The sequence below is a fragment of the Chroicocephalus ridibundus genome, chromosome Z (assembly GCF_963924245.1).
Source record: "Chroicocephalus ridibundus chromosome Z, bChrRid1.1, whole genome shotgun sequence".
In the NCBI taxonomy this organism is placed as follows: domain Eukaryota; kingdom Metazoa; phylum Chordata; class Aves; order Charadriiformes; family Laridae; genus Chroicocephalus; species Chroicocephalus ridibundus.
Window position 1 is genome coordinate 75,804,738 of NC_086316.1, and position 24,255 is coordinate 75,828,992.

A 24,255-nucleotide genomic window follows, 5' to 3' on the forward strand; every position below is an offset into this window, starting at 1 on the left:
AGCCTGCTCTGTCTACCATGGAGATGGTGTTCGGGGTGTTCCATCACAGCCGCAGAGCTGGCATTTTTGGGTGCCACAAAGCAGCCCTTGCTTCGTACTGCCTTCTCCTGTGCCAGGGATCATGCTAGGGCAGGGAGGGCTGGCTGCACCTTCCATCCCCTCTGCGTTCCCATGTGCAGGGCATCCGTATGATTACTGATAGTCCCATGGCACGGCTTCTTCCAACATGTGATTTATGGGCTGCCGCTCAGGATGCGGGTCTGAGCTTATCTCAGACAAGGCAGGGATCAGGGGTGCTGTCACTGCGCTCTCACCTGCCTGCAGGCTGTGGGGGTAACAGCATGGCATCCTTCGCTGTCTCTGCTTTGCACCTGGGCACGGAGCAGTGGCTGCACCTGTGGGCAGGAGCAGAGGAGTCCTTGCAGGAGTGACAAGGGAAGTGCTGGGTCCCACCTGCTTCCTTCCTCACCCCTATCCCTTTCTTGCGGCCCCAAATCTGCCTGCATGGAGTGTGTTTTGTTAAAAAAAACAAACAAACAAACAAACAAACAAACAACCTGCTGAACTGAGGGCAGGCAGAGCAAAACCAGCAGATTATAAGGAGTTTTGAGCCCATGTCACTGCAGCAGTGTGGGGCACAGGGTCCCCACGTGCGCATCTTGGTAGTAGTTTGTACTGATGATGAAGATGGTCAGAGACATCTCCCTACGCCCACCTCGTTGTGTGTATCTAATGCATCCTGCACGCCACCAGCAGATTGTCAGGACAGCTCCTTTGTAGGTGGAGGTCCAGCTTCCCATCGATGCTGCAACCCCCCGCCTTGCTTCTGTGAAGCACTCTTTATTTGAGGCAATGCCCTAAGGGTTAAGCCAGGGTTGTGGGATAGGGTCTGTAGCAGGAACAAAGAGGGCTTTTAAGGTCTGTGTTGGGCTAGGAATAGAGGGAAGGGATTGAGCCTTTCCCAGTGTGTTGAATTACAAAGGTCGTAAGAGACCCTTCTGCTGGGAGGCGGCAGTGGCTGAGGTCCCTGCTGGAAGTGGGGTGGAGAGAAAAGAAATTGTGGAAGTCAGTGAGGGCAACTTCATGGGGAGCTTTAGGACGAGAGTGAAAACTCAAACTGTATCCTGAGATGAATTAGCGTTGAACACAAGACTGGGAGCCAGAAGGCCAGGACTGTAGGCTTTGTGCAAGGCTTCTGCCCTGGGATTTTTGTGTGGTTTAGTTCTGTTTTTCCCCCCTGATATTACATTTGCAGCTGCCCCCACACATGGCACCTGAATTTGCAGTGTAACTGGTGTAGCCAGCACTTGAGCCTCTCCAACCTGCTCTGAGCTGGTGGAGGCTGCAGAGGGTAAAAGGCAGTGCCTGCAAGGGAGGATCTCTCCAAAATGCAGAAGAGGAGACAGTCCCCAGTGCCTGTAGGCATATTTTTGCCTTGACAGAAGAGGGAAGTTGGCCTGCGCAAGCTAAAACTGGATTTTCCATGTGTAGTTAAGCAGCAAAGCCCAAGACTAGCTGCTTTCCTGGCCCTGATGCTTAATGTCATCTGCTCATGGTGCCCCGTGGGGCACAGCACCAGAGGGTCCAGCAAAAGAAGCTAAGGAAGGGATGGATGGCAGAAACCTCCGTTTCCCTTCCCACAGCAAAGGTGGAAAAAGGACATGGCCAGTTTCAATCCTGAGCTTCAGATGGCGTCAGCCAGCTGACCAGCCCACCCAGGACGTGTTCGGAGGGCTGCAGGATGTGCTGAGTCAACAAGAGCATCCCCTTGCTGAGGGCGGGGGGGCTGATCAGGGCTGCTGAGACAATAGGGGTTTCCAGCTTGCAGGAAGGGTGAGCGCCAGCTGCGAACCACACGGTCGGCTTTCCAATTTTAGCAAAGTTAGGTTCGAGTTACCGACCAGAAAAGGCAGCCTAGTCGTTAAAACTTTCAGGCTGGATTAGCAGGCACCGGGCCATTCAGCTCCATCCCCTGGCACAGGCGTACTCCCCCCTCTAAACTATCATTTAAAGAAATTCCACGTCAGGTCTTTGTGGTGGATCAGAGGACCTTGGATGTGACTTTTGGAACAAAGGGCTGATGCTTCACTGGGCTCTGTCTAGGAGATGAAAGCGGGTCCCAGGGAGTATTCCATGAGGATCACTGAAGCCACCACCTAAGTTAGCAGCCTGGAGGCTGGCTTTACTTTTTCAAGCACTGCGAAGGGAGAACTGTAGGGAGCACAGAGCTGCTCTGAGAAGGAGAACCCAGAAATGGAGGGCTTGGTTCAGGGCTCTTGGAAACTGTAACATCTTCTGTTCACCTTGGTAGATGGCCTGTTCTCAGAGTCATGCTCTGTGCTCTTGTAACCAGGAACTGTTTCAGAAGAAGCATCAACTTCATGTACTTCTTGCTGCTTAGCATCGACATTGAGAAAGCCTGAATTTCTCCACCTGTTGTTGCCCAAAATCCTCTCTTCTCATCCTGTTCTCTGGCATCACTTGTGCTGCAAAAGCATGCCACGAACATAAAGGTGGGTGAATAAACTGCTTCCTCTCTGGTGACAGTTTCCAGCTTGCTGACCTGAAACGTGCTATGTGAAGGCAGCAAGGTCTTGTCACTGTACTTTGGAGGGACGCTCTGTCACTCTTCTTAGCCACCTGGGCTACCGAAGGGGAACACAAGGCAGTTTCAGGGGATCCCCTTGGTGTGGGAGAGACGTGAGAAGCAAGGGCAGCTTGGCTGTCTCGTCTCTGCTCTTCCCTCCAGCCAGGGGGTATTACAGATAGGATGTTACCCCTCTGTTAGTCACAAATGGAGGGCTGGCAGGAAATCATCACAGTCTGGCAGAAATTGGAGCAGTCCCCAGCTGCTCTAACTGGGTGTTGGGCACATCCCTCGGCTTCCCCTTTGCGCAGGGACTATGGCAGGGCGCTGGTCTTGTGTAAGAGATCATGTAGGTTATTGCTGCACTCTCAGGGCCTCCCCGGGCTTGGAGGGAAGCCTGTCTTTTCGGTGGTGACACGCTGATTTAGGCATGTGCATTTAAACTGCTGGGTCTGTCCCGCTGGTGGCTGCTGAGTTTTGTTCAGGTGCTTGCCCACAGCTCTGACTTTGGTGACACTGACCACACTGTTGGCCTTTGGCATCTCTGATGACACACGGTGAGCGCTGAGGATCTCCCACCCTATCTGCCTAGAAGGGACCTGGGGAACTAGGGCATCCTGATGAGAGGAGGTGTGTTGTGCAGGGGAAGCTGCTGGAGCCCACAGGAACCTGTGTGACAAAAACTTGTTTTTCTTTGTCCTGAGAAGGGAGAAAGGCTCCGTGTGTACTTGATGAGGATCAGGAATGTAAAATTCCAGGGAGAACCAGCAGTTCTGATATATAGTGCTGAGCTTTGGCAGAAAGTCGTTCTTCATCCTTATTAATACGTGACATCCCAGCCCAAAACATTGTCCCTTCTTCCCTGGCCAAAGGATGGTTTTAATTCCTGGGTGTCAGGGCCTCCTGACCCATCTGGGGCTGTGTGAACCTGCTGGAGACGTAATGCTTGACCGACTTGTCCTGTTGCAGCACTGGCAAGGCTTGTCCTGAGTAACCTGAATGTGGCTGCAGGCAAAATTCTGCAGCTGGCCAAGCGCTCCTGGGTGGAAGGGACCACAGCCCCTTGTCAGCATGACTCTGAGTGGTGGGATGTGGAGCAGAAAGGGTGAGAGAAGAGCCCCTGTGTGATCCCAGTAGTTTTCTCCTGTAGTCAATGGCAAATGGATCTTCCAGCTATGACAGGCAGAGGCGGAGGTCCGTGACCGGGTGTGCTGCGCAGACCGGTGTCTTCTGTGCGCGCCGGCGCTCTGGTGTGCTCCTTGACGCAGATGGATGTGCTCTGGTACGCAGAGCCGCTTGCCGTCTGGGAGGTTTGTGCCGCAGCTCTCGCTGGGCTCCGGCGCAGCTGCGGTGTGCAGGCTTCCTCGTGTTGCCTCTGTCTGCTCTGGTCTCCTCCAAGGAGGAGGCTGAGGTCAGCTGGAGAGCCCTCGGAAGGGCTGGTGCTGGGGGAGAGGTGAAAAGAAAGGATGATGAGCAAAGCCTGTTTGCGCTTCAGGCCCTAGCATTACTAGTCAGTGCAGCAGCCTGCAGAGGACCTGTGTATGTATCATCGTGTGCGTGGCTTGTACTGTCCAGATTCAGGAACTGGCCAAGCCTGTGGGCCCTGCACTAGCTGATGCTGAGTGATCATAGCCATGCTCTGATGAAATCCTTTCTTGGCGCTTTGGAAGCTCTCCACCCTGGAGAGTCAAACTGGGAAGAAGCACAGCCTGCAGGGAGCCGGGGGGGCATGTTTGGCTGTACCCAAAGGCAGATTATTTGGCAGACAGCTGGCCTGTGGATCTGAGCTGCGGCAGTGCCTGGTAACCCTCCCACAGCTGGTGGTGGGGGTCAGGCTGCTGGAGAGCTGATAAAGGGAACGCGTTTGCTTGCAAGGCAGTGTTGGAGCCTGGAGGAAGCCCTCCCCGAGCATTGCTCCTTATCTGCGCAGCGCTGGCACACGGCAGTGCTCCTGTCCTGCCTTTTCTGCCCTGTCTCCCCACCGCGGCCTTGAGCCAGCGGAGTCATCTCTGCCCCCGCTGCCGCCGGGTGCTGCGGGAAGCCAGGGCTCTGGCACAGCCCCCCCCAGGCTCCCCGCTCCCGTTTGCTGCCTTCCAGAGTTTGTGCCGTTTGTCCGGTGACTGCAGCTGGGTTGCACGCACACACACAAACTCACGCTTACACACGCGCGTGTGCACAGGGCCGTGGCAGAAATGGGTGAGTCAGGCAGGAGGAGGGGGTGAATCACGGGGGAATGAGTCAGAGGGAAGCACAGGGCAGGTGCTTGCCCAGGGTTGGGCTTTAAGGGAGCCCAAGGGCCCGGCAGCCCGTGCTGGGTCCCCCAGGTGATGGGGTGGGGGTGCCGTAGGAGAGCGGGGAAATCCACAGGGCTTAGCAGGTGGAGGCAGTACCTGTGGCTTGAGAATCCAGCTCCCAAGCTGGATCTGGTTCAGCCATGTGCCGAACCCATTCTCTGCCCTCATCTCCTCCAGCCACAGGTACGTTGCTGTACCAGCGGGGCCTGGGGCATCCTCGGTGTTGAGGGTTTCCCAGGAGGGACCAAAGGTGAGCACCGCAAGGGAGAAGTGTGGTGAAGAGGCATCCCAGCCTCCCATCCATGGGGTGGATCCTTGTCCCCATGCAGGCAGTGGAGTGTCCAGCCAGCCCTGGGCACGCTGAGCAGGTCTCTGTCCTGGTTGGGTCCTGCCCAGTAACCTTCCTGTCTGCTCTGAAAGAGCAGGGAGCAGATGGAAAAATAAATGATCCCTACTGGGGCAGAGATGGATAAATAGATAGCTCTGGATTAAGGGAACACAGCATCGGGGGAGAGCTGGGAGAGGGATGATGTGCTGCAGATCTGGAAACATGGTTGGTCATTGGCTCCAAACTCCTCTGTGTGATCAGGACTCTGCTACAGACCCAGGGGCTTGTTGGGAGGCGTCGTGGATTGCTGCTTCCCTCACCCAGGGACCTGCTGTCGGCTTTTGAATTTCCATCTAGCCCAGCTGGTCTCTGCTGACTTTGACTCCTAATGGTCCTGCTCATTGCTTCTGAGGGCAGATTCCCTGTAGGCCTGGTACTGGTGCCACGCAGTGAAGCCAAAGCTTTCTGTATTTAGGGACAAACTTCATGGAGCAGGTACTTGGGACTCCCAGCTCAGGATAGCCGATGTGTGTTGCAGCAGGCACTCATGCATGTACTTGATATTGCTTCCAACCAGAGCAAGGAGCAAGTACTTGAATGCAAACAACCCCCACTGGTCTCAGTGTTGAGGTGAGTCTCGTATTTTTCAACATCCCCAAGGTGTGCAGGTGTCTGCTGCTCGAGGCTGGCCACCGGTACATCTTGTCCTGCCTGGTGGCACCCTTGGCTGGGCAGGATGGAGACTAACAGGCTCCAGAACTCTCCAGAGATGCCCCGGAGCTCTGGCCCTGCCATGGGGCTTCTGGTGTGCTACAGTGCTTTGGGAACAGAGGCTGAAAGTGTCGGGTTTGTGCAGCCTGGGAAAGGGAATGGAGCAAAGGGGGCTCTCACCGCTGCTGGCAGCTGTGGGTTTGGAGAGAAGGTGAAGCCGGGCTCTCCTGGGAAGTGCCCAGGGACAGGATGAGAAGCAATGGCATGCAAGGGAAATTCCAATTAGATACTAGGAAAAATATTTCCCCACAAGGGTGTTTGGACTCTGGAGCAGGGCCCAGAGAAGGGGGGGTCAGTCTCCACATTGGGAGACCTTCAGCCCTTGGCAGGGGCAAGCCCTGAGCAACCTGCTCGACTTTGGCCCTACTGTGAGCAAGATTGGACCAAAACCTCCTGAGGTTGCCTACCACTGTTGATGTTCCCCAATTCTGCAGTTCTCAGGGTGTTTGGCAATGGAGTAGCTCATGGCCTGTTGGACTGACCAACTTATAGACGAATGGAGGGATCAGTGGGTTCTTCTGTCCATCCCCTTTTCTCTTGGCTTGGTTTTTCTCAGCCATGCAGTATTAGCAGTGCCGGGGGATGGAGGCATTACTTTAGTGGTATTGCCCAGCTTATTGCTTTGCCCCTACCTACCTTAGCCACCATCTTTCCAGAGGTCCACGATGTTCCCTTCTGTGCACGAGCACAAAAAACCCATTGGCAGTAAAGCACAGGACAATAAACCATCCGCCCTGCTCTGCTGGCAGTGCAGAGCTGTGATCCGTAGCAGGGTGCTGGTCTTGTCGGGGCGCTGGGGAGGACGCTGCCCCCCAGCCCTCTGGCTGGAAGGCTCCAGGTTTGACTTCTTTGTTGTGCCTGTCCCAGAGACAGCGGCGATTGCAGGAGAAGCCACTGGTAGCCTTTTTAAAGGCTCCAGCTGTCTGACCATCCCGAGCAGATAGGGAGCAGATGGAGGCTGAGATGAGCCCAAAGGACTGTCTGGAAAGAATTACTTGCTCCCAGTACTTTCTGTTTCTTTGCCAGCCTTTTATTCTCATGGCTGCTCTTTTCCTGATCCTATCCTTCTGCAAGGCTGGCTGCTGGCAGCCTTATCAGCCTTGTCTTCATTAACAACTTCGCTCTGCGATTTATTGTGCCTCCGAGCTTTGACCCTAGTGCCTGATACTGCAGAAGCATGTGTCCGATGTGTAAGTGCTCAAAGAGTTTTTTCATATTTGCCCTTGTCCCGTCTGCAAGAATAATGAACCGGAGGAAAGGGATCTGTGTGTAGCCACGGTGCCTGGGCAGAGCTGGCCTGCAGCGGTAGCTACGTCCGCCTCCCCGTCTGGCAGAGGCTGGGAGGATGTCCAGGCTCCCCAGGTGCTTTTATGTGGGTTTTCAAGGTCTAGGACATTCCCATGAGTTTGCGTTTGTCCCCAGATCCCTTTTCAAGTTGCTCCTCTCAGCCTTTCCCTTGGGCTCGTTGATGCTGAGCTGCAGTGTCGTTTAGAGCGCTGTGTGCTCTCCCTTCCCCGGTAGTCCACTCGTTACTCAATACCGCTCTGGGCACTCTTGCGTTACTTGGATGTCCCTGTTACAACACCCGCACGCATGGAGAGCAGCAGGGTGCAGTGATCTGAGCCAAGAGGCCCCTGGGGGCCGTTCCCAGCTGCACGGGTAAATCACTGCCTGTCTGGGGACAAGCTGGTTCCTGGTAGTCCACGGGGAGGTCTCGGGTCTCTTGTGGGTCCCATCTCCCTAGCAGGGGGAGGGTCAGGTCTGGGAGGACATCTATGTCCCCAGAGGCACGACTGCCAGCAGGGTTGAAGGTGTTTTGGACCCAGTTGCCACAGTTAAGCTGTTTTTTGAGGTCTCTGAGCTTTGCGTGTTCTGACAGTGCAGCAAAACAGTGGCAGCAAGCAGAGTTTGCACGGGGGCCTTCAGGGACTGATGTGGAGACTCATGTCCTGTGCAGGTGGGCTGTCTGGAGACGCAGCTGTGTCTCCAGCCTGTCCTTGTTCACTATCATTTCTCCGAAGATGGAGGATGCTGATATGTCGGTGCCCCAATGCCGTGTAGTCCCTGCAGGCTGCACCTGCCAGATAGCCCGGAGGGCAGGTCCCCTCTGGCCTCTGCCTGGCATGGAGCACCAGTTGAGCCTTGGCTTCCTTCATCTCCATGCAACATGCAAGTGCCAGGTGGATTCCTTTTTCCATCCCAAAGGCATCCCCAGCCATGTGCATTGCCTGGAGCCCTGGCAGGGGTGGTGGATACACTGGGCAGAGGGCTCTGCTGTCAGTGGGACCCTGCGGGTGGTTTGGGATGCATGGACCAGGACGTTTGCCATTTTCATGGGATGAAATAGGAGCTAGACGGTGTCTCCCCCTGCCTTGCATATGAATATGCCTGCAGTCAGACGTGCCAGTCCCTCCTACCCCCTTGTTCCCCTTCAGAGGGGCTTGTGCACTCATATGTTTGCCTTGATTGCAGGCAACAGTGTCAGTGTTTAGGTGACAGCTTTGACACCCTTTTCCTAATGCCAGCAGGGTGTTTCTCTTTCACCTTCGGCCCCACTGGAAGGAGAGATTTTCCTTTTCTGTGACAAGGCACGGGACATTGAATTCATGATGGAAATCCTCCTTCCCTGCAGTAGCCCTTGCTGTGTCCGGCTCTGTACAATCAAAGATGGACAAAGCCTCATCTGAATACGGCCCGAATCCCTGCCCAGCCCGTGTCACCACTCTGGCCTGTGCTAGACTTGAGACTTTCTAAATCGCTGCTGAAAAAGGGTGAGTTGGGTGGGTGTGCGTGGCTGTGTGTGAGCGGTATCTCCTCCCCCCGTGCCTCGTAGATGTCTGTCACAGGGAGTGGAAAAGATGCTGAATGTCCCCACAGCTGCTGCAGCCTTATCTGCAGGCTGCAGCTTGGTAATGTCAACCCGGAGGCCTGAGTGCCTGTGCCCAAGCGCCTCCCTTGGAGGGCCCTTACGGTAAAAGGAAGTGTATCGCAAGAAGGCTTGCGGTGGGAGTAGGCAGTTCCCACCGGGTAAATGCTGCATGCACAATCCTTGCTGCCCTCCCCACCGCAGGCTGCCTCTTCCCACGCATAGCTTTGATGCCTGTGTCCAGAACTAGTCGGCATAATGCAGCGTCCCTGGGACCTTCTCCACTGCCCTGCGGTGCCCTCGTGAGTGTTTGGGGAAGTAGGGAGAGGTGACATTGCTGTGGATCTCCAGGTTGGTGTTGGGGACTCATCAGTGGAGTGTGTGCAAGGGTGGCAGGGCTATAGGGGGATGGCAACTGGGGATGGGGGGATCCTAGGGTAAGTTATGGTATGAGCTGCAGTGATCAGGAGGCAACAGAGCACAGGCAAAAAGAGCTGGGCACATTGGGGATATGCACGGGGGTGCATGGAGGCAGGGCAGGGTCTGATGGTGTGATGGTGGAGGTGGGAGCAAAGAGGAGCACGCTTGTGGGCATGCAGAGCCCAGCTGCCATGTGAAGGATGTGGGGAAAGTGAAGTATTGTACATCTGGGATCAGGCAGTGTGAATGGCTACAGGGCATCTGAGCACTGAAGGAGCTGGCTTTCTAAGGAAGGAGGATGGGGCTGTGGTTGTATGTGGCGGTGACCAGAGGGAGAAGAGAAGAGACAGTAGAGGTGGGAGCAAAAGAGGTCCTGCCACCTGCTGATTGCTGTGCTGTCTTCTACTGGCTTGCAAAGCATCGCCTTGTTGCCAGAGCTCCCTATCGGAGGCTCATGTTTCTGTACCTGGCTCATAGTGATGGAGAGCGGGCTGGGCTGTTCATGCTGCACAGTTCGATCACACTTCCCATGGTGGACAGCCTGGGACAGCGGGCTGATGGGGTGGGAGTTACTAGTAAGATGTTGCCTTTCCATTGGGGTTGAGTTAAATGCGTGGGGATAGAGTTCGCAGTGTTTCTGGTGCAGACACCAACCCCAGGGCATCATTCCTCCTCCAGGGACATGAGGTAAAAAGGGCTGTCAGCGCTAGCATTTGTGCATCACTTAGTATGGTGAGGGTCTGCTCCTGCTTGGACCTGGGGCATGCCTCCCTTGGACAAATGTCCTTATTGAACCTGAAGCATGGCAGCATGTTGGTGCCCTGGTTGTGGCCAGAGACCCCAGACGTCATGCCAGGGCAGAGGAGGAGTGGTACCTGCCCCTCTGCCAGGATCCCTTTGCCTCCTCACGGCCATCTTGTGACTGTCTGCACATGCACATGACTTTGTAATCACCAGCGGTGGAAAATTTTCTATTGGTTGCAGTTGGCACCAAGGTCTGGAGCGGACCAGCTGGCCTGCATGGTCATCCAGCAGCCGAGGTCCCCATCCCTCAGGCCAGCGCCCCCAGAGAGGGATGGGAGGACCGGAATGGAGCTGGCCGGTGGGTCCCTGTGCCTGGGTGGCCAGCAGCTTGTTTTTGCTGTGGGTGCTTTCTTTGTTGCCCACGGCTGCCGTGCCACTGCAAGGTCAATGCTGTTGGGCACCGTGGATGGCTCTGGTGTCAAAGCTGGCAGGTGCGGTGCCGGCTGTGCCTTCCCCCCAGGACCGGTGGTGCGCAGCAGCTACCCCGAGGTGAAAAGATGCAGCTTTTTACGAAGCGGAGCCAGCCCGGAGGAATTTTCCCCTTGTGGCCAGCTGTTGTCCTGGGCCTGGCTTGCGTCCTCCAGCACTTCCCACCCCACGCTGCCTCGGGGAGGGGACCGGGGGCTGGCCCACCCTCCAGACTCCCTGCGCCGGGCGAGTGGGTGCCACCACAGGCTCATGGGGGTGAGTAGCTGCGGTGGAGCCCAACAGCATCCTGCTGCCTCTGCAGGGATCCTCTTGGGCAGCGGAGAGTTTTCCCCACCCCCAGCTCTGCCGCTGCCTCTTTGTTTTCTGGCAGAAGCCTCTGTGCCTTTTCATTGCTGTTGAGGCGCCGAGCAGGAGCCTACATGTGCCGTGTGTGCGTCTCGCTGGGAACGTGATGCGGGCTGGCAAGTCTGCCAGGCTGGGCATCTCCCTCGCAGGGCTGCGGAGGCCAGCCAGCAGCTTCGGGGGTCTCCTCTCCCTGTGCTGTCCCTACGGTCAAGCAGGGGCTTCGAGGCCACCGGTTTCCTCCGCAAAACCCTCCTTCGCCTTGGCAGCGTTTCTGCACCTTGCCACAAGTAGAGTAAGTTGGATGGGAAGGGGCAGGTCCTCGGCTCGGCTCCGCTGGGGGCTCGGGCTCTCTGTTGCGGTCCTCCCTCGCTCCTGCTGAGAAGGCACCTGAGATGAGAGCAGCGGCAGGGGCTGCGGAGCCAGATACGGCGGTGGCTGAGGATTGGTGCTGCGCCTGCCTCTCCGTCTATTTGATCTCTCGACTTCCAGCGGGGACTGAATTCCTGTGCTGGATTCTGGGCTCGGCTCCTGTGAAAGGATCCAATTATTTCAGACCTTTGAGCATCTCCATTTGCTGCCCATATTTGCGGCGCCCGGGTCTGCGCTGGCTGGAATTCCAAGTGATTAACGTGGCTGTGACATCCCTCCTAGGGGTGTTATCTTTGCTCGCTGTCCCCCACCGCCCCCCTCTTCCTCCTCCGGCAGCGAGCGAGCGAGACAGGCAGGCAGAGACAAAGGTCTGTCCTCAACCTGGGCTGTCCTCCCCGTTGAGCGGCTGCTGCATGGGATTTCCCTGCCCTGCCTGCTGCAGCTTTCCTGGGCTCCCGGTCGAACGCTGGAGCTGGGCGGCCGTGGGGCTGGTATTGCTGAGGTTTGAGCCTGCTGGTGCTGGGTGGGCAGGGGGTGCTGCCGGCTTTGGAGAGCTGCCCGATTGTCCTGGTGGATTTTAAGCTGCTTTTCATTCTTTGACTGTGCTTTCCTGGGGAGAGGGGCAGCCGTGCATGGAGGGGAGGCTGACGGGGTGGGGGGGCAGGGGGGGGTTTTGGACGTGGGGGAAAGCTGTACACAGGTGGCTGTTGCATAGCAGGATCTGCCTGCAGACCCTGCCAGCCCCCCTTCCCAGCTGCAGGCTATTGTCAGCATCGCTGCCTGCACGCGAGGCACCCGGGCAAGGTGTACGGAGGCAATCCATGCCAAGACATGGGGCATCGGAAGGAGCACGGGTAAGCCCACGGATGGGAGCTCTGCTCCGGCTCCCGGAGCTCCCGGGAGAGGTTTCATTGTGTTATCCTGGGTCAGCAGAGCAGAAGGGCTCTGTCCCTGCGGCACCTGCATGTGGGGCTGGGGCTGGGGAGGCACCGCGTGTCGCTGGGCAGACCTCGGCCCCTCAGGAGCCTGCTGCAGCCTGGAGCCCCAGCAAAGTGCCCTGCGGGGAGGGCTGCTCTGTCCCCAGGGGCTTCTGCACCCGGTCGGTGTCCCCTCCTGCAGGGTGGGAGGAAAAGCAGCAGCAGCACCTCACGAACACGGGTGCTGCGGGGCAGAGGGAGGTGTCGGGTCTGTCTCTGTAGAAGCTGTCTCAGGCGGTTTCTAGGAGCTGGGACTCCTAACATGGGCACTGCCTCTTGCCCTGTCCTTCCCCTCTGGGCTTGGGCTTCCCCCCCTACCCATTATCAGCACAGGGGCCAGCACTGAGTGAGGCTCTGTGGCTGCAGAAAGCTGGCACGGCAGGAGAATTCCTGAGGACCTCAAGAGCAGCACTTGCCCTTGCAGTGGGGTGAGGATGCTCCCTCCCTCTCCCCCTTTCCCTTGTTTCCACCAAGTCTGAATTCTTTCCTTCCCAACCTGAATCACAGCGAAGTGCCGGAGCCAGGTCCATGCTGGTTGTCTTTCCCTTCAGGCATAGCTTTGCACCTCTAGCATCACTCTAACCATCTTCTCTCCAGGATTGCCACCTCTCCTATGGACGGTGCTGGAGGTAGTCCCCAGCCTCACATGTCTGTCTCTATCCTGACAGTGGTACGCTTGATCTGTCAGGCCGTGGAGAAACCCTTCTCTGGTGGCAGCATTGCTGCTTGTGCCACGATCCTTCAGGGTTGTGATGGAAACTTTCTACCTGCTGGTGCTCCTCAAGCTTCTGCTCTTAGCCTTTGCCAGGGAGATTCCGGGTTTGCGTTTCCACTGGTTAGATTTCCTTCCTTCTTGGGTTCAGATAGGACCAATGGAGCTGTGACTTATCCTCCAGGCAGTCTGTTACCAGCAGTTTCTTTTGCCTCTTCTCTTGCCTTGTACTCTGCTTTTACCAAGGGTGATTATTTGCCCTCTTGTAGTGACAGCCCTTCTCTTTGCCAGCTGCGTGCTTCCTGCTTCACCCCCAGTGAGGCTGCGAAGGTCTCCTTAGCACTTCCCTGGAGAAGAAGCAGGAGCGAGGAAGACAGCAAAAGCTGGATAGTTTGGGGTTGGTTTGGGTTGGTTGGTTTTTTTGCAGTCTAAATGGTGCGAGGACCTCTCTCAGCCCTGCCAGCCCTGGGGCACGGCACTCTGCCCCAGGCAGCAATGCCCAGACCAAAGCCTCTTATCCACCGGCCATGTGTCCCCTTGACTGCAGTGCTGCTTTGGGAAGCCATCTGGATCCCCACTGCGTGAGCGTAGCCCCTTTGGGCACAGCTCTTGCTCTTCTCCTTGCACCAGTGCCGTGCTGCCACCCCTGCCAGGACCCCCTTTCCAAGGGCTCTGCTGGTCCTGCCCCACGACAGATGTCTCTCTGGCTGGCAGAGCTGCCCCCGCACCCATCCCGCTTCCTTTCTGGCTGGTATAGTACAGTTAAAACAGCAACAGATCCTTTTGCAGGCTGCAGCCCAGCATGTGGTACAGCTGCTGCATCGCCCAGCCAGGGACCCTTCCTCACCCGCCATCGTGCTCTGTTGCCACCAGACTGAGACCACGGTCTGTTAATTCTGGGTTCCCCCTGGATGTGCTAGTAGGAATGAAACCATCAGGTAAGCTAAGCCCCCGACCCCCTCCAGGCCTGGCTTTGTCATCCTGCGTCAGGGTCTGGTGACGTTTCTCAGGTGGGCTGGGGAACCCTGGCGTTTCCCAGCATGGTGCTTCAAGCAACAGTATCTGGGCTGGCAAAACATGTTGCAGCCCGTTGTGCTAGGAATGTGCACTACTGGCTAGTGCTGGCATCACCTGGTGACTGGTGTCGAGGTCTCAGCTGGGATGGATTTGTGGTGTCGGCATGTCAGCTTCTCCTGATGGACCTATTCTCCCAAAAGGCAGCTGCCGCTGGGGAGCAAAGGGCTCAGCCTGCCTGCACCAGGATTTGGGAAGGGCTGTGACTGCAGAGGAACATGGGAAGGAGAACGAAAGGATGCAGGGGAAGCTGCACATTTGTCCCAGCATGGACACGCACAGGAAGGATGCAGCTTTCTCCCACTGCAGCATACTGACTCTTGCTGATGGTTGCCGATTTCACTTCCCAGTGGTCGACTGCGCCACGCAAGTCATGGTACAAATCTCCTCCAGGGATGGAAGAGGGAAGCAGCAACCTTCCAGGCAGGCAGAGCACAGCGTGTTACCACCTTGACATCCGCCCACAGCTGCGGGCATTCACTTGCTTTTCTACCTGCCTTGGTGCAGGCCCCTTGTGGGCTGCCAGGAGGAGCTGATCTTTACAAAGAGCTTTTGTTGAGGTTTTGGGCTAGAGGTTTGTTATGCTACGGCGTCAATTTGCCCTGCTGCAAGCACTCCTTGGCAGCTGGTGTATTGTATCTCTGTTCTGGCTGGTTGCTGGCGGTGCCCTTCCCCAGCACTGCTGGTGGTGGCTTTTGGGCTGGCCGGCTCTCAGGGACTGGCCATGACTGCCTGTTAATTACAAATCTTATTGGAAATGTAATGAAAGAACAGCCTGTTTCCTGGGGCAGGCGAGGTCAGGCAGCGAGCGCAGCGAGTGACCTGCTGAAGCTGGCTTCCCACCTGCAAGATGATGGGATGGAGGACTTGCTGGACCAGGGTGCCAGAAAGGGGGTGCAATTGGGTGTTCAGTGCCTCTGAGCATCTCTCTGGGGATTTTGTTCATCTGCCTGTTTCCAGCCTTCAGGGCAGCACTCGCTGCTGGGTTACGATGCCCAGTGGTGGCTTCCCTCAAGATGGCCGCTGCAATGAGCCCCCGGTGGAGGGCTGCATGGCAAGGGAGGTGGGGATGGCATGGTCCCCAGGGATGGTCAGCACTTCCTCCTTCACCTGGAGGTTCCTGGGCCAGCAAAGCTCATGGGCTGCCCCTGCCAGAGAGGGGCTGAGGGTGGGGGTGCCGAGGGCTCCTGCCCACTCTGAAGGTGTTACACCAGGAGCTGCTGCCTGGGCTAACGCTCCTCCTTGCCCTCTTCCAGGCACCAAAGCTGCAGTGCTGGTGGATTATGACCGCAGGGGAGCTGTGTTGCATCTGCAAATCTGTCATACATCAAGGGCACATCTGAGCAGGTGAGTGCTGTGCACATGAAAGGACTGCTGTCTTTGTGCTGGGGGAAGCTGGTGGGGGGCCATCATGGCTCAGGGCTGTCAGGCTCCTGGCTTCTGCCTTCCCTGCCAGGCATCTTTTATTGGAAGAAAACAATTGCAAACTCTTCCCCTTGTCTGTAGGGCCAGACAGTGTCCTGTGCTGTGGGTGAAAGGGGCAGGAGGTGAGCATGAGACCAGCAGCTAGCTGGACGTCCAGAGGTTGCTGGTGATCTGCAGTGTCTTGAAAAGCAAGACGTGAAATGGTCACCAGAATGAAGCAGGGATCTGCTTATATGCACAGGTTTTCATACAGGAACACATGCAAAAGGGCTGTGAAATACAAGCCAGGGATGAGAGTTCACAGTTTAGCTTAAAATATTTGTGGTTCTAATGGAACTCGAGGTGATGGCACTGCCTGAAAGGGACGAGATGTGTGTGGCCTTTGGGTTTGGGAGACTGAGAGGCTGAGCCTCGATGCTGCTGTTTCTGCCTGTGTGTCCCTGCAGGCAGGCAGTACCCTCCAGCCCTTCTCCTGGAAAACATCTGAATCACTGCAGCCCTTTATCTCCACTTTCCTCCCCCTCAGAGCCCCTGTGAAAACTGAAGAGCTGGAGAGAACGCTGCAGAGGTTCGGAGGCACACCGTGATGGTGGGAGCCATTCCACGGCAGCCACGCCGCTTCTGGGGGGTGCCTGGCTGGCAAGTGTCTTCAGCTAGTTGTGCCAACGACCGCCCACTGCGGGACAAGGAAGTTAATCCAGAGCAAAAAGGGGTTCTGCTGCAGAGGGGTGAGTATGGGGGTCAGCCAGGACAGGCTGCAGTGTGTTGGGTTACACAGAGGGGTTGAGGTTGGGAGGGACCTCTGGAGGTCATTTAGTCTGACCCATCTGCTCAGGCAGGGACACTTAGAGCTATTGTCCAGGACCGTGTCCAGGCAGATTTTGAATGTTTCCAAGGATGGAGACTCCACAACCTCCCTAGGTATCTTGTTCCAGTGCTCGGTCACCCTGACAGTTAAAAGAAAGTGTTTCCTGATGTTCAGACAGAACTTCCTGTGGTCCAGTTTGTGCCCACTGCCTCTTGTTCTGTCACTGGACACCGCTGGAAAAAGCCTGGCTCCATCTTCTTTGCATCCTCCCTTCAGGTATTCATATACAGTGGTAAGATCCCCCTGAGCCTGCTCTTCTCCAGGCTGAAGAGTCCCAGGCTTTCTTCATAGAAGAGATGCTCCAGTCCCTTAACAGTCTTAGTGGCCCTTTGCTGCACTCTTTCAGGTGTGGCCTCACCAGTGCTGAGCAGAGAGGAAGGATCACCTCCCTTGACCTCCGGGCATTACTGCTCCTAATGCAGCCCAGGATACTGTTGTCCTACTTTGTGGCTGGCTTATTGTTGATTTGGTGTACACCAGGACCCCAGGGTCTTTGCTGCAAAGCTGCTTTCCAGCTGGTCAGCCCCCAGCACGTCCTGGTGCATGGTTCTACCTTTCATCACTCCTTTTAAACAAAATCCCTGGACTCAACCACCCTGGCCTGCCACTTTTCCATCCCCATCACGGCAGGGGTCAAAATGCGGTGTGCAGCCTTGCTCTCTAGATGGCCTTGACCCACTTGGAGAACCAGTTCCCCTGTTGCTCACCTTCCCCTAAGCCTTTGCTCCACAAGAGCAGGTAGAACTCTGGGGACAGGCAAAGGGCAGAGCTGCCAGGCATGGACAGTTTGTCAGGCTCTGGAGCTTCTCAGTCTGATGGTGACTTCCCCCATCTCCTCAGCTCTTGCAGCCATTTCAGTATTTATCACGCCAGAAAAACTTGTGGCCAAGATTCTCACAGCTCTCAAACTGGGCTGAAAATTAAAAGTGAGGTGCCATGCAGCATGGAGGATGTCAGGCCCTCGAGGCAGGCAGGAGTGGGTGGATGGTACAAGAGCCTACGGTGGGCTCTGCAGCCCCTGGTACCACCCAGCTGCTAATTGAGGTGGTGAAGGTCTCTGGTCCAGGCCAGCAGAGCTGTGACATTAGGTCAGGCTTTCCCAGGCTGCCTAGCCAGGTATGTCCCTGCCATGGGGCCGGCGGTGTAGGGTACCAGCCCTGCCTCGTTCAGCACATGTGGCCAGGGCGGGTTGCCTTGGTGAGTTCTGGGAGATCTTGTTGCTGTTGCCCAAAAGTGTGATTACAGGTCTGAGCCCCTGGGACTGGTCTGACCTGCCTGACTCCTGCGCTCCAGAGCAGTGCAAGCACATCAAGTCCCTGGCAGAGGGCAGGCCCCCTTTTCCCCACTTGTCCGAACTTGTCCCCAGTAGCCTCTAGCCTGGCTGGAGACTCCTCTCCATGCCCAGGCTGGGAAGGAAGTGCTGATCCTGCAGGTGGGTGATGCCACAGGGTTCCCTGGAGAGCCACACCAGCCTGATTCCTCTTCCCATCCCTCTCCTCTGAGGGGGAGCTGCCTTCTTCCCAGCAGGTTCCTAGCAGCGAAAAGCCCGGATGAAGACAGGGATCCCAGGCTCATCTCCATTCTTCTGCTCTCTCTTTCCAGATGCTGTGCTGCAGTGCACCCCATAGCGGAGTGCTCACCCGTACGTCCTAAGCGAGCTGGGGTCCAGCTCCCCCCCTACCCTCACACCCTGTCCTGTGGCACTTTACGGTCCTGCTCCTGCTGCTGCATGGGCTGTTCTGACTCTGGCTCCACTCGGAGTCCAGGCAAGTAAGGCTCCATGCGGCACATCCACACAGAGACGTCCCTGCCCCCGGAGCGCGGCACGGACCCCAGCCTGACCCAGCCCAGTGGAGAGGCACCCTTGGAACCTTCCTCACAGCACTGCACCCACCGCGGCATCCTCATGGGCTACAACGAGACAGAGATCACGCGCCAGAAAGTTTACCAGGTGTCCATCTTCTCCCATCTGTCCAGCTCCTCTGAGAGCACGGAGCAGCGGGCAGGCAGCCGTCCGGCTGTCAAGAGGGGTTACCCCGAGCAGCGAACTCCAGAGGTGGGGAGAGATCCCAAACGAACTCATTGGGGTGGCGGGGGGGTGGACAGCAAGCGTGATGGAGGCCCTGAGCAGGCTTCCCTGGATGATGACGATACTTTTGAGGATGGTCTGCTGGTGGAGGAGCTATCCCTGTGCGGATCCGCCCAGCACTTCTCCCACAGCGGGCTGCGGGTGGTGGAGCACCGGTGCGACAGCAGCCCTAGCCACAGCCCCAAGGCCAGCAGAGAGAACAAGTCGCAGGATGTCGTCTCCTCCTCCTCCTCCTCCTCCTCCTCCTCCTCCTCCTCCTCGTTCTTCTCCTCCTCCTGGCCCCAGCACATTGCTTGCAGTACTTTGCACAAAAGAGATAGTTGCCGTGTCTCATCGGGGGATCAGCCCACAGATTGTGGGGAGAATGAGGAGCAGGCAAGTGGCCACAACTTAGTTCACGTTGATTTGCACAATATCGCACAAGCAGCCTGCTTGGACTCTGATGGGAAGAGAGAGAAGCCAGGGAGCAGCCCAGCTCACAGCAGCAGGGCTAGCAGAGAAGAGGAATGGCCAGTGGTGGCCAACAGGTGCAAGGAACCCTCAGCTCCTCAGACAACGCTCAGCCCTGAGTCTAGCAATCTGAGCTCCCTGGAGAAGACTCCCTGTGGCAGCAGCCAGCGCAGCAGCAGCAGCTGCCCGGTCAAAAGGAAACTGCTGCGTGCTGGTGAGGCTGTGGCCGAATCCTGCTCTGAGGACGAGAGCCTGTCCCCTCCGGCAAGGAGGAAGAGGACCCTGCTAAGCCATCTGGTGCCCACGGCCTGCCGCAGCACCGATGCCAAGGGAGCCCCGTTCTGGAATCACCTGCTTCCCACCGCCAAGGTGAGCATCGCTCATGGCGGGAGGCAGGGCATGGCCTGGGGACACCCAGAGCTCAGTGCTGTCCTTGTGGGCAATGCGGTCCATTGTGGCACAGCACCCTGTCCTGTCCCAGTGCCACGGCACTGGTGTGAGCAGGACACTGGCCAACAGCCAGCCCTGGGATGTATGGTCTATAGGCTGTCACCGACTCTCGACACCTTTTAGTTGTGGAATCCTCTGCTTACAACCAGCTTTTTAGCCTAGAGAGCCTTGCTCAGACAGGACATGACATTCCTGTGACAGCAGGAGTTGGACGTGTGGCATGGGGTGACACTCAGTATCTGACAACTTCATATTAAGCCAGACTTACCATCAGGCTTGGGAAGAGTGGCTGTCTTCTGCCTGCCTAATGAGGAGGAAGGCAGAGGAGTGGGGTGGCTTGAGTCCCTGTCTGTGATACCTGTCCATCAGGGTAAGGGTTTGGTGGCAGGGGATGGCACTGGACGTGCCTTGGTCAGGGAGTGGGAGCCCCAGTGCTGTGTGCAGAGATGCCACTGGCTTTTTGGCAATTCTGGGGTGTCCATGGCTTGTCCCCAGGGTGCCACGCACTCAAAAATGGGGCAGACTCCAGAGGTTTGCAACCACCCTGGCAGCTCAGGAGCAACCTGCAATTCTCCCCTGCTTACCTGCCCCTCCTGGCCAGCTCTCTGCCTTCACCATATCGTGCCGGCTGAGGCTGCAGCAAGCTCATGCCAGAGCTGGCACGCTCCTCTCTTTCCCATGGTGTGGGGAACTTCAGGGACCAAGTGCAGAGCTGCCGTGGCTTCCTGCTGTTTCAAGCCAGGACACATTGTCCATGGAGAACAGCTCCATCCCTGCTCGTGTGCCCTTTTTGGTGAGTGTCCCCCAGCCCGGCTGCCCCCAGCACTGCCATTGCAGAGTGAAGCCCTCCAGCAGCTTCCCTGGGTTTTCCCGCCTGGTCATGCCAGGCAGCTCCATCAGCCCTTTGTGTTGGTGCTGCCCTTTGTGTGGCTTTCAGAAAAGAAAAACCCTGAAAAGGGGACATCTTTAAAAGGAGGCTGCAGTGTGGCCCTGGCTTTAACCCTACTGCTGTAGGAGCCTGGCAGTGGGCAGGGGCGGGCAGCAGACCACTCTGCCTGGTGGCACTACAGAGGACCTTGTATGAATCACCAGGGGACTGGACTTTTTCTGGGCTGGTCAGGGAGCTCCATCATACATGTTACCCTTCCCTGGGAGGTACAAGGTGGGGTTGATGCGTGGCTCAGTCTGGGGATATCTTGTCACTGGGGCTGGTCCTGAGACCTGCTTTGCAAGGTGCGAGCTGTGTGCTGCACCCTTGGCTTTGGGTACCAACACCTCATCCCCAACAGAGACACTGTGGGGTTGGGGCAGCCCTGTATCTCCACCAGACACCTCAGACATCATGCTGCCCTGTTGGCCACCCCTGCAGAGGCTGCTGGCACCTCCCCATGGATGGGAACATCTCCGATCCACTGGGACCTTGTGGGGCAGGGCACGGGGCAATAGCACCTGCTGGGGGTGCGCAGTTCCCAATTGCTGCCCTAACACCATTCTCTATTTCATGTTCCCTCCAGAGCTCTGAGAGTTGCGCTACATTTGGGAGGAGGCTGAAGAGCGGGATGCACCTCAAATGGTGAGTGTTCCAGTAGCCCCACAGGATGGATGTGGGGGCTCGGGGGGCCCAGCCACCCTAATGCCCCACAGGCCTGTGGGAGGGTCAGATTGGGTCCCTTCCCTGCCACAGGTGTCTCCCCTCCACAAGACCCCAGGCTGTGTGGCAGAGGGAGGTCTATTCTGCCCCGCTGGGTGTGAAAGTGCATTCAACCTCCAACAAAGAAAGGGACATGGGGACCTAGAGAGGGCAGCAGGCTCTCCAGTCCAATAGCAATCTTCTCTCCTCTCTCAAAGGCAACATCTCCGAAGCAGCTTCCGGAGGGGTACCAGGTCCTCCACAACATCCTGGGCCACTACCACTGTCAGCCATGCTCTGCTGGGCAACTTTGAGGTAATGGCACCCACCTACCAGGGCGGGAGGCGGGTCCCAAGGTCTCCAGGCTGGGCTGGTGACAGACGTGAGAGGCTGAACCTGACAGGATCCCCAGTGTGGGGCTGGGGTGGTTGTCCCCAAGGGCCTGGTATGCAGTGGCTGTGTCACACAGCCACCATCCACCAGCAGGTTGTCTCAGCCAGATCCTTGGGTGAGGTGCCAGGACCCTGAACCCTGGTGAGATGGCTCCTGCGGGGCTGAGCGCAGGCGCTCTTACTGCTTCTCTGTGTTAGATGGCTGGTTTTAGCACACCAATTCAGGATGGGTCTGTTTCAGAGCAAGCGGCCAGGGCCCCTCATGGGTGGTCTCTGGAAAACTGGGAGCCATGTGAGGGCAAGCAGACATGAGCTTGTGGTGGAAATGGGGGTGATCGCACCTGCAGCTTCAAGGTGAGAGGCAGTACTGGTGTTTGAAGGTCCCTAACGCTTCTGTCCACTCTCAGGAGTCCATCCTGAAAGGGCGCTTTGCACCGTCGGGGAGGATTGAGGGGTTCATGGCAGAGATTGGTGCCAGTGGCTCCTACTGTCCCCAGCACGTCACCCTGCCCGTTGACGTCACCTACTTTGACATCTCTGAACACAGCGTGCCCTCGCCTTTCCTGGTACGCAGACGAGGGAGGGCTGGGACCGTGGGGGAGGTGAGTGGGGGCTGTACACAGGCACCGAGTGTCCTGGCGGCTGCCCCTCTACAGAGAGGGTGGCTCAAGCAACCACCTACCTGAGGAGACCTCTGGCTGTGCCAGGAGCAGTTTTTAACCCCAAAAGCAAAGGGAGAAAGAAGAGAGAACCCTTGCAGGCGTATAAACAGGCAGGCTGCTGCCCAACCGTCTGATGGCTGTTGGGTTTGCTGTCACCTCTGTGTTGCTGCTTGTTCATCCCCTGGAGAGGCACTGAGCTGGGCTGCTTCTTGCTGCCTTGTGCCAGGCGTTCCTGGCAAGAGGGGCTCTCGGCCCCATGCCGGGTCCCAGCTGGGCTCTCTACAAGCTTTCTCCTTCTCATGTGCTCTTTCTTTTGGCCCAGGGAGTGATTGACTTGGAGACCTTGGGAAAGAAGGGTTACAGTGTCCCCAAAACTGGAACCATCCAAGTGGTGAGTTGTCCATCCCCTGGTCTCTGTCAGTGCTATGGGGAGGGGACACGGTGAGCTCTGGTTCCCACCCGGGGTGGATATGCTCTGTTACGTTGTTTGGCAGGGCAGCAGCCACAAAGCATGTGCAGCATGGGTGGCTGCCAAGACAGCACAGCGGAGGGGGGGAGCATGGTGTCCCCGGGGTGCTGGCAGGGAGTCAAGGTGTTGGGAGGTGCAGGGAAGGAAGACATTGGTGGGGAGGGATGGGGTCTTGGTAGGAGAGCGCGTACATGCAGTGGGGGTGGGATGGGAGCACAGGAGTGGGGGTGGGTGGAAAGAACTGACCTCTGGACCTCAGGCTAAGCCCTTTGAGTCTGGTGTGGGGCCTTCTGGACTCCTAGGCCTGCTGCCACCACTCCAAGATGCCCCAGCCCTCCCTATGGATCCATTCCTGCGCCCTTCCCAGCCTCACCCCCTACCCTTCTGTTGCGTGAAAGGGGCCAAGCGGTTTTGGCAGAAAATAAACCCCCTTGCGTTCTAACACTCCTCACCGAGGTGGGAAGCCAGGTGCGGCTGGGTTTAAATTCTGAGTGATGCCCAATTTGGCACTATCAGTCCAATCACGTTTAATATGTATTAAACTGTTACGATTTGGATACACTAATAGTGGACTGCACCTTCAGTCTAGTCGTGCTCCTGAACTAGCATGGCCACTCTTGAGTCTTTGGTCGCGTTCAGTGAGAAACCGAAATGACTAGCTACTTAAAAAGTGCAGCTTATTTAAACAACAGATATATAGGTTCTTAGGATTGCCGGTGATAAATACACTGTCTGCAAAGCACGTGCAAATGAAAGTATACAGAATGCCCGACAAAGTTATAAACGATACAGCCTAGCTATAAATGTAGGAAAGAGATTCTCTAGAGAAATTTGTAAGTTTCCCGAGGAAGCACTTGGTATAGTCTAAGTCTTACCCAAAGGCGTCCCTATGGGGGGGAAGAGAGGCTCAGCCCGTCGGCTGGTCCCGGAAATCGGTGATGGAATTCTTCGTGATGGTGTCTTCCCTGGGTATCCCCCCTCTCCTGGGCTATTTTTATACTATTTGTTATCTTCAAGGTGGAGTCTGAGTGACTTTAGTCACACATGCTTTTATTATGATTGGTGTAAAATTCTCTCGCTTCACAATTAAAGGTATAGTTTATGAGAAATTCGGGGCGTAGACTCAAGAAGGAGTGGTCGCACCTTAGAGGCGGGTAGCCTTTGGCGTGGAGTTGTGTTTTGGTATTATAATGACGTTATAATGAGCAAAGTTCGCACAAAGGACAGCATTTCATCAAAATTTGTCAAAACGTTGGCTCTGAGTATCGAGCAGGCAGTTTATCTGTTTCATGGTATCATCCCATTCCCGTATCTGCTATACATCATAAGGTAAAGCCGCGGAATAATTGCATCCCACCCCATACCTCATGTAGCTTCACAAGCATCCTTATCAGGGAACCACAGGTGGTATATCCTTCATGCCAGCCATGGCTATTTTCTACCTCAGAAGCCTCTTGATTTTATACTTTTCCTTAATGTGTGAACAATGCTGTACTTTTGTATTTTTAGCCAATCTAGTAATTATTCCACACCTTCTGCCCCCAGACCTTATTTAACCCCAACAAGACTGTGGTGAAGATGTTCTTGGTGACGTACGACTTCCAGGACATGCCAGCCAACCATCTGACTTTCCTACGCCACCGCATCTTCCTGGTGCCTGTTGGGGAGGGGAAAGGGGCCACCATGGCCCCCAGCAGCGCAGTGGGCACTGGCCCGCCCCGCAGGGTCCTCTGCTACCTGATGCACCTAAGGTAGGGCACACCGGGAGGGATAAACACCTGCCCCAGGGTGGCCTTTGGGCTCCTGTCCCATGTGTCCCTGCCTTCTCTAAAGTGGGAAGATGG

The 24,255-nt window shown here is 56.5% G+C and overlaps 1 protein-coding gene across 6 annotated transcripts in view; it reads left to right on the forward strand.

The window, feature by feature from the left end:
• Positions 1-24,255, forward strand: part of ATOSB (atos homolog B) — a 40,305-nt gene that overhangs the window by 14,654 nt on the left and 1,396 nt on the right. For 2 of the 6 annotated variants that reach the window (XM_063320689.1, XM_063320690.1), the window contains exons 3-10: positions 15,233-15,323; positions 15,928-16,129; positions 17,872-19,177; positions 20,773-20,831; positions 21,107-21,203; positions 21,688-21,846; positions 22,265-22,333; positions 23,957-24,162. In XM_063320689.1, coding sequence (XP_063176759.1) covers positions 18,050-19,177; positions 20,773-20,831; positions 21,107-21,203; positions 21,688-21,846; positions 22,265-22,333; positions 23,957-24,162 — 1,718 coding nt within the window. In that variant the 5' untranslated portion in view covers positions 15,233-15,323; positions 15,928-16,129; positions 17,872-18,049. Of the gene's footprint in view, positions 1-8,612; positions 8,752-9,050; positions 9,198-11,157; positions 11,582-11,956; positions 13,841-15,232; positions 15,324-15,927; positions 16,130-17,871; positions 19,178-20,772; positions 20,832-21,106; positions 21,204-21,687; positions 21,847-22,264; positions 22,334-23,956; positions 24,163-24,255 lie in introns of those variants that run through there. The other 4 variants (XM_063320693.1, XM_063320694.1, XM_063320695.1 and 1 more) reach the window with 4 other exon arrangements.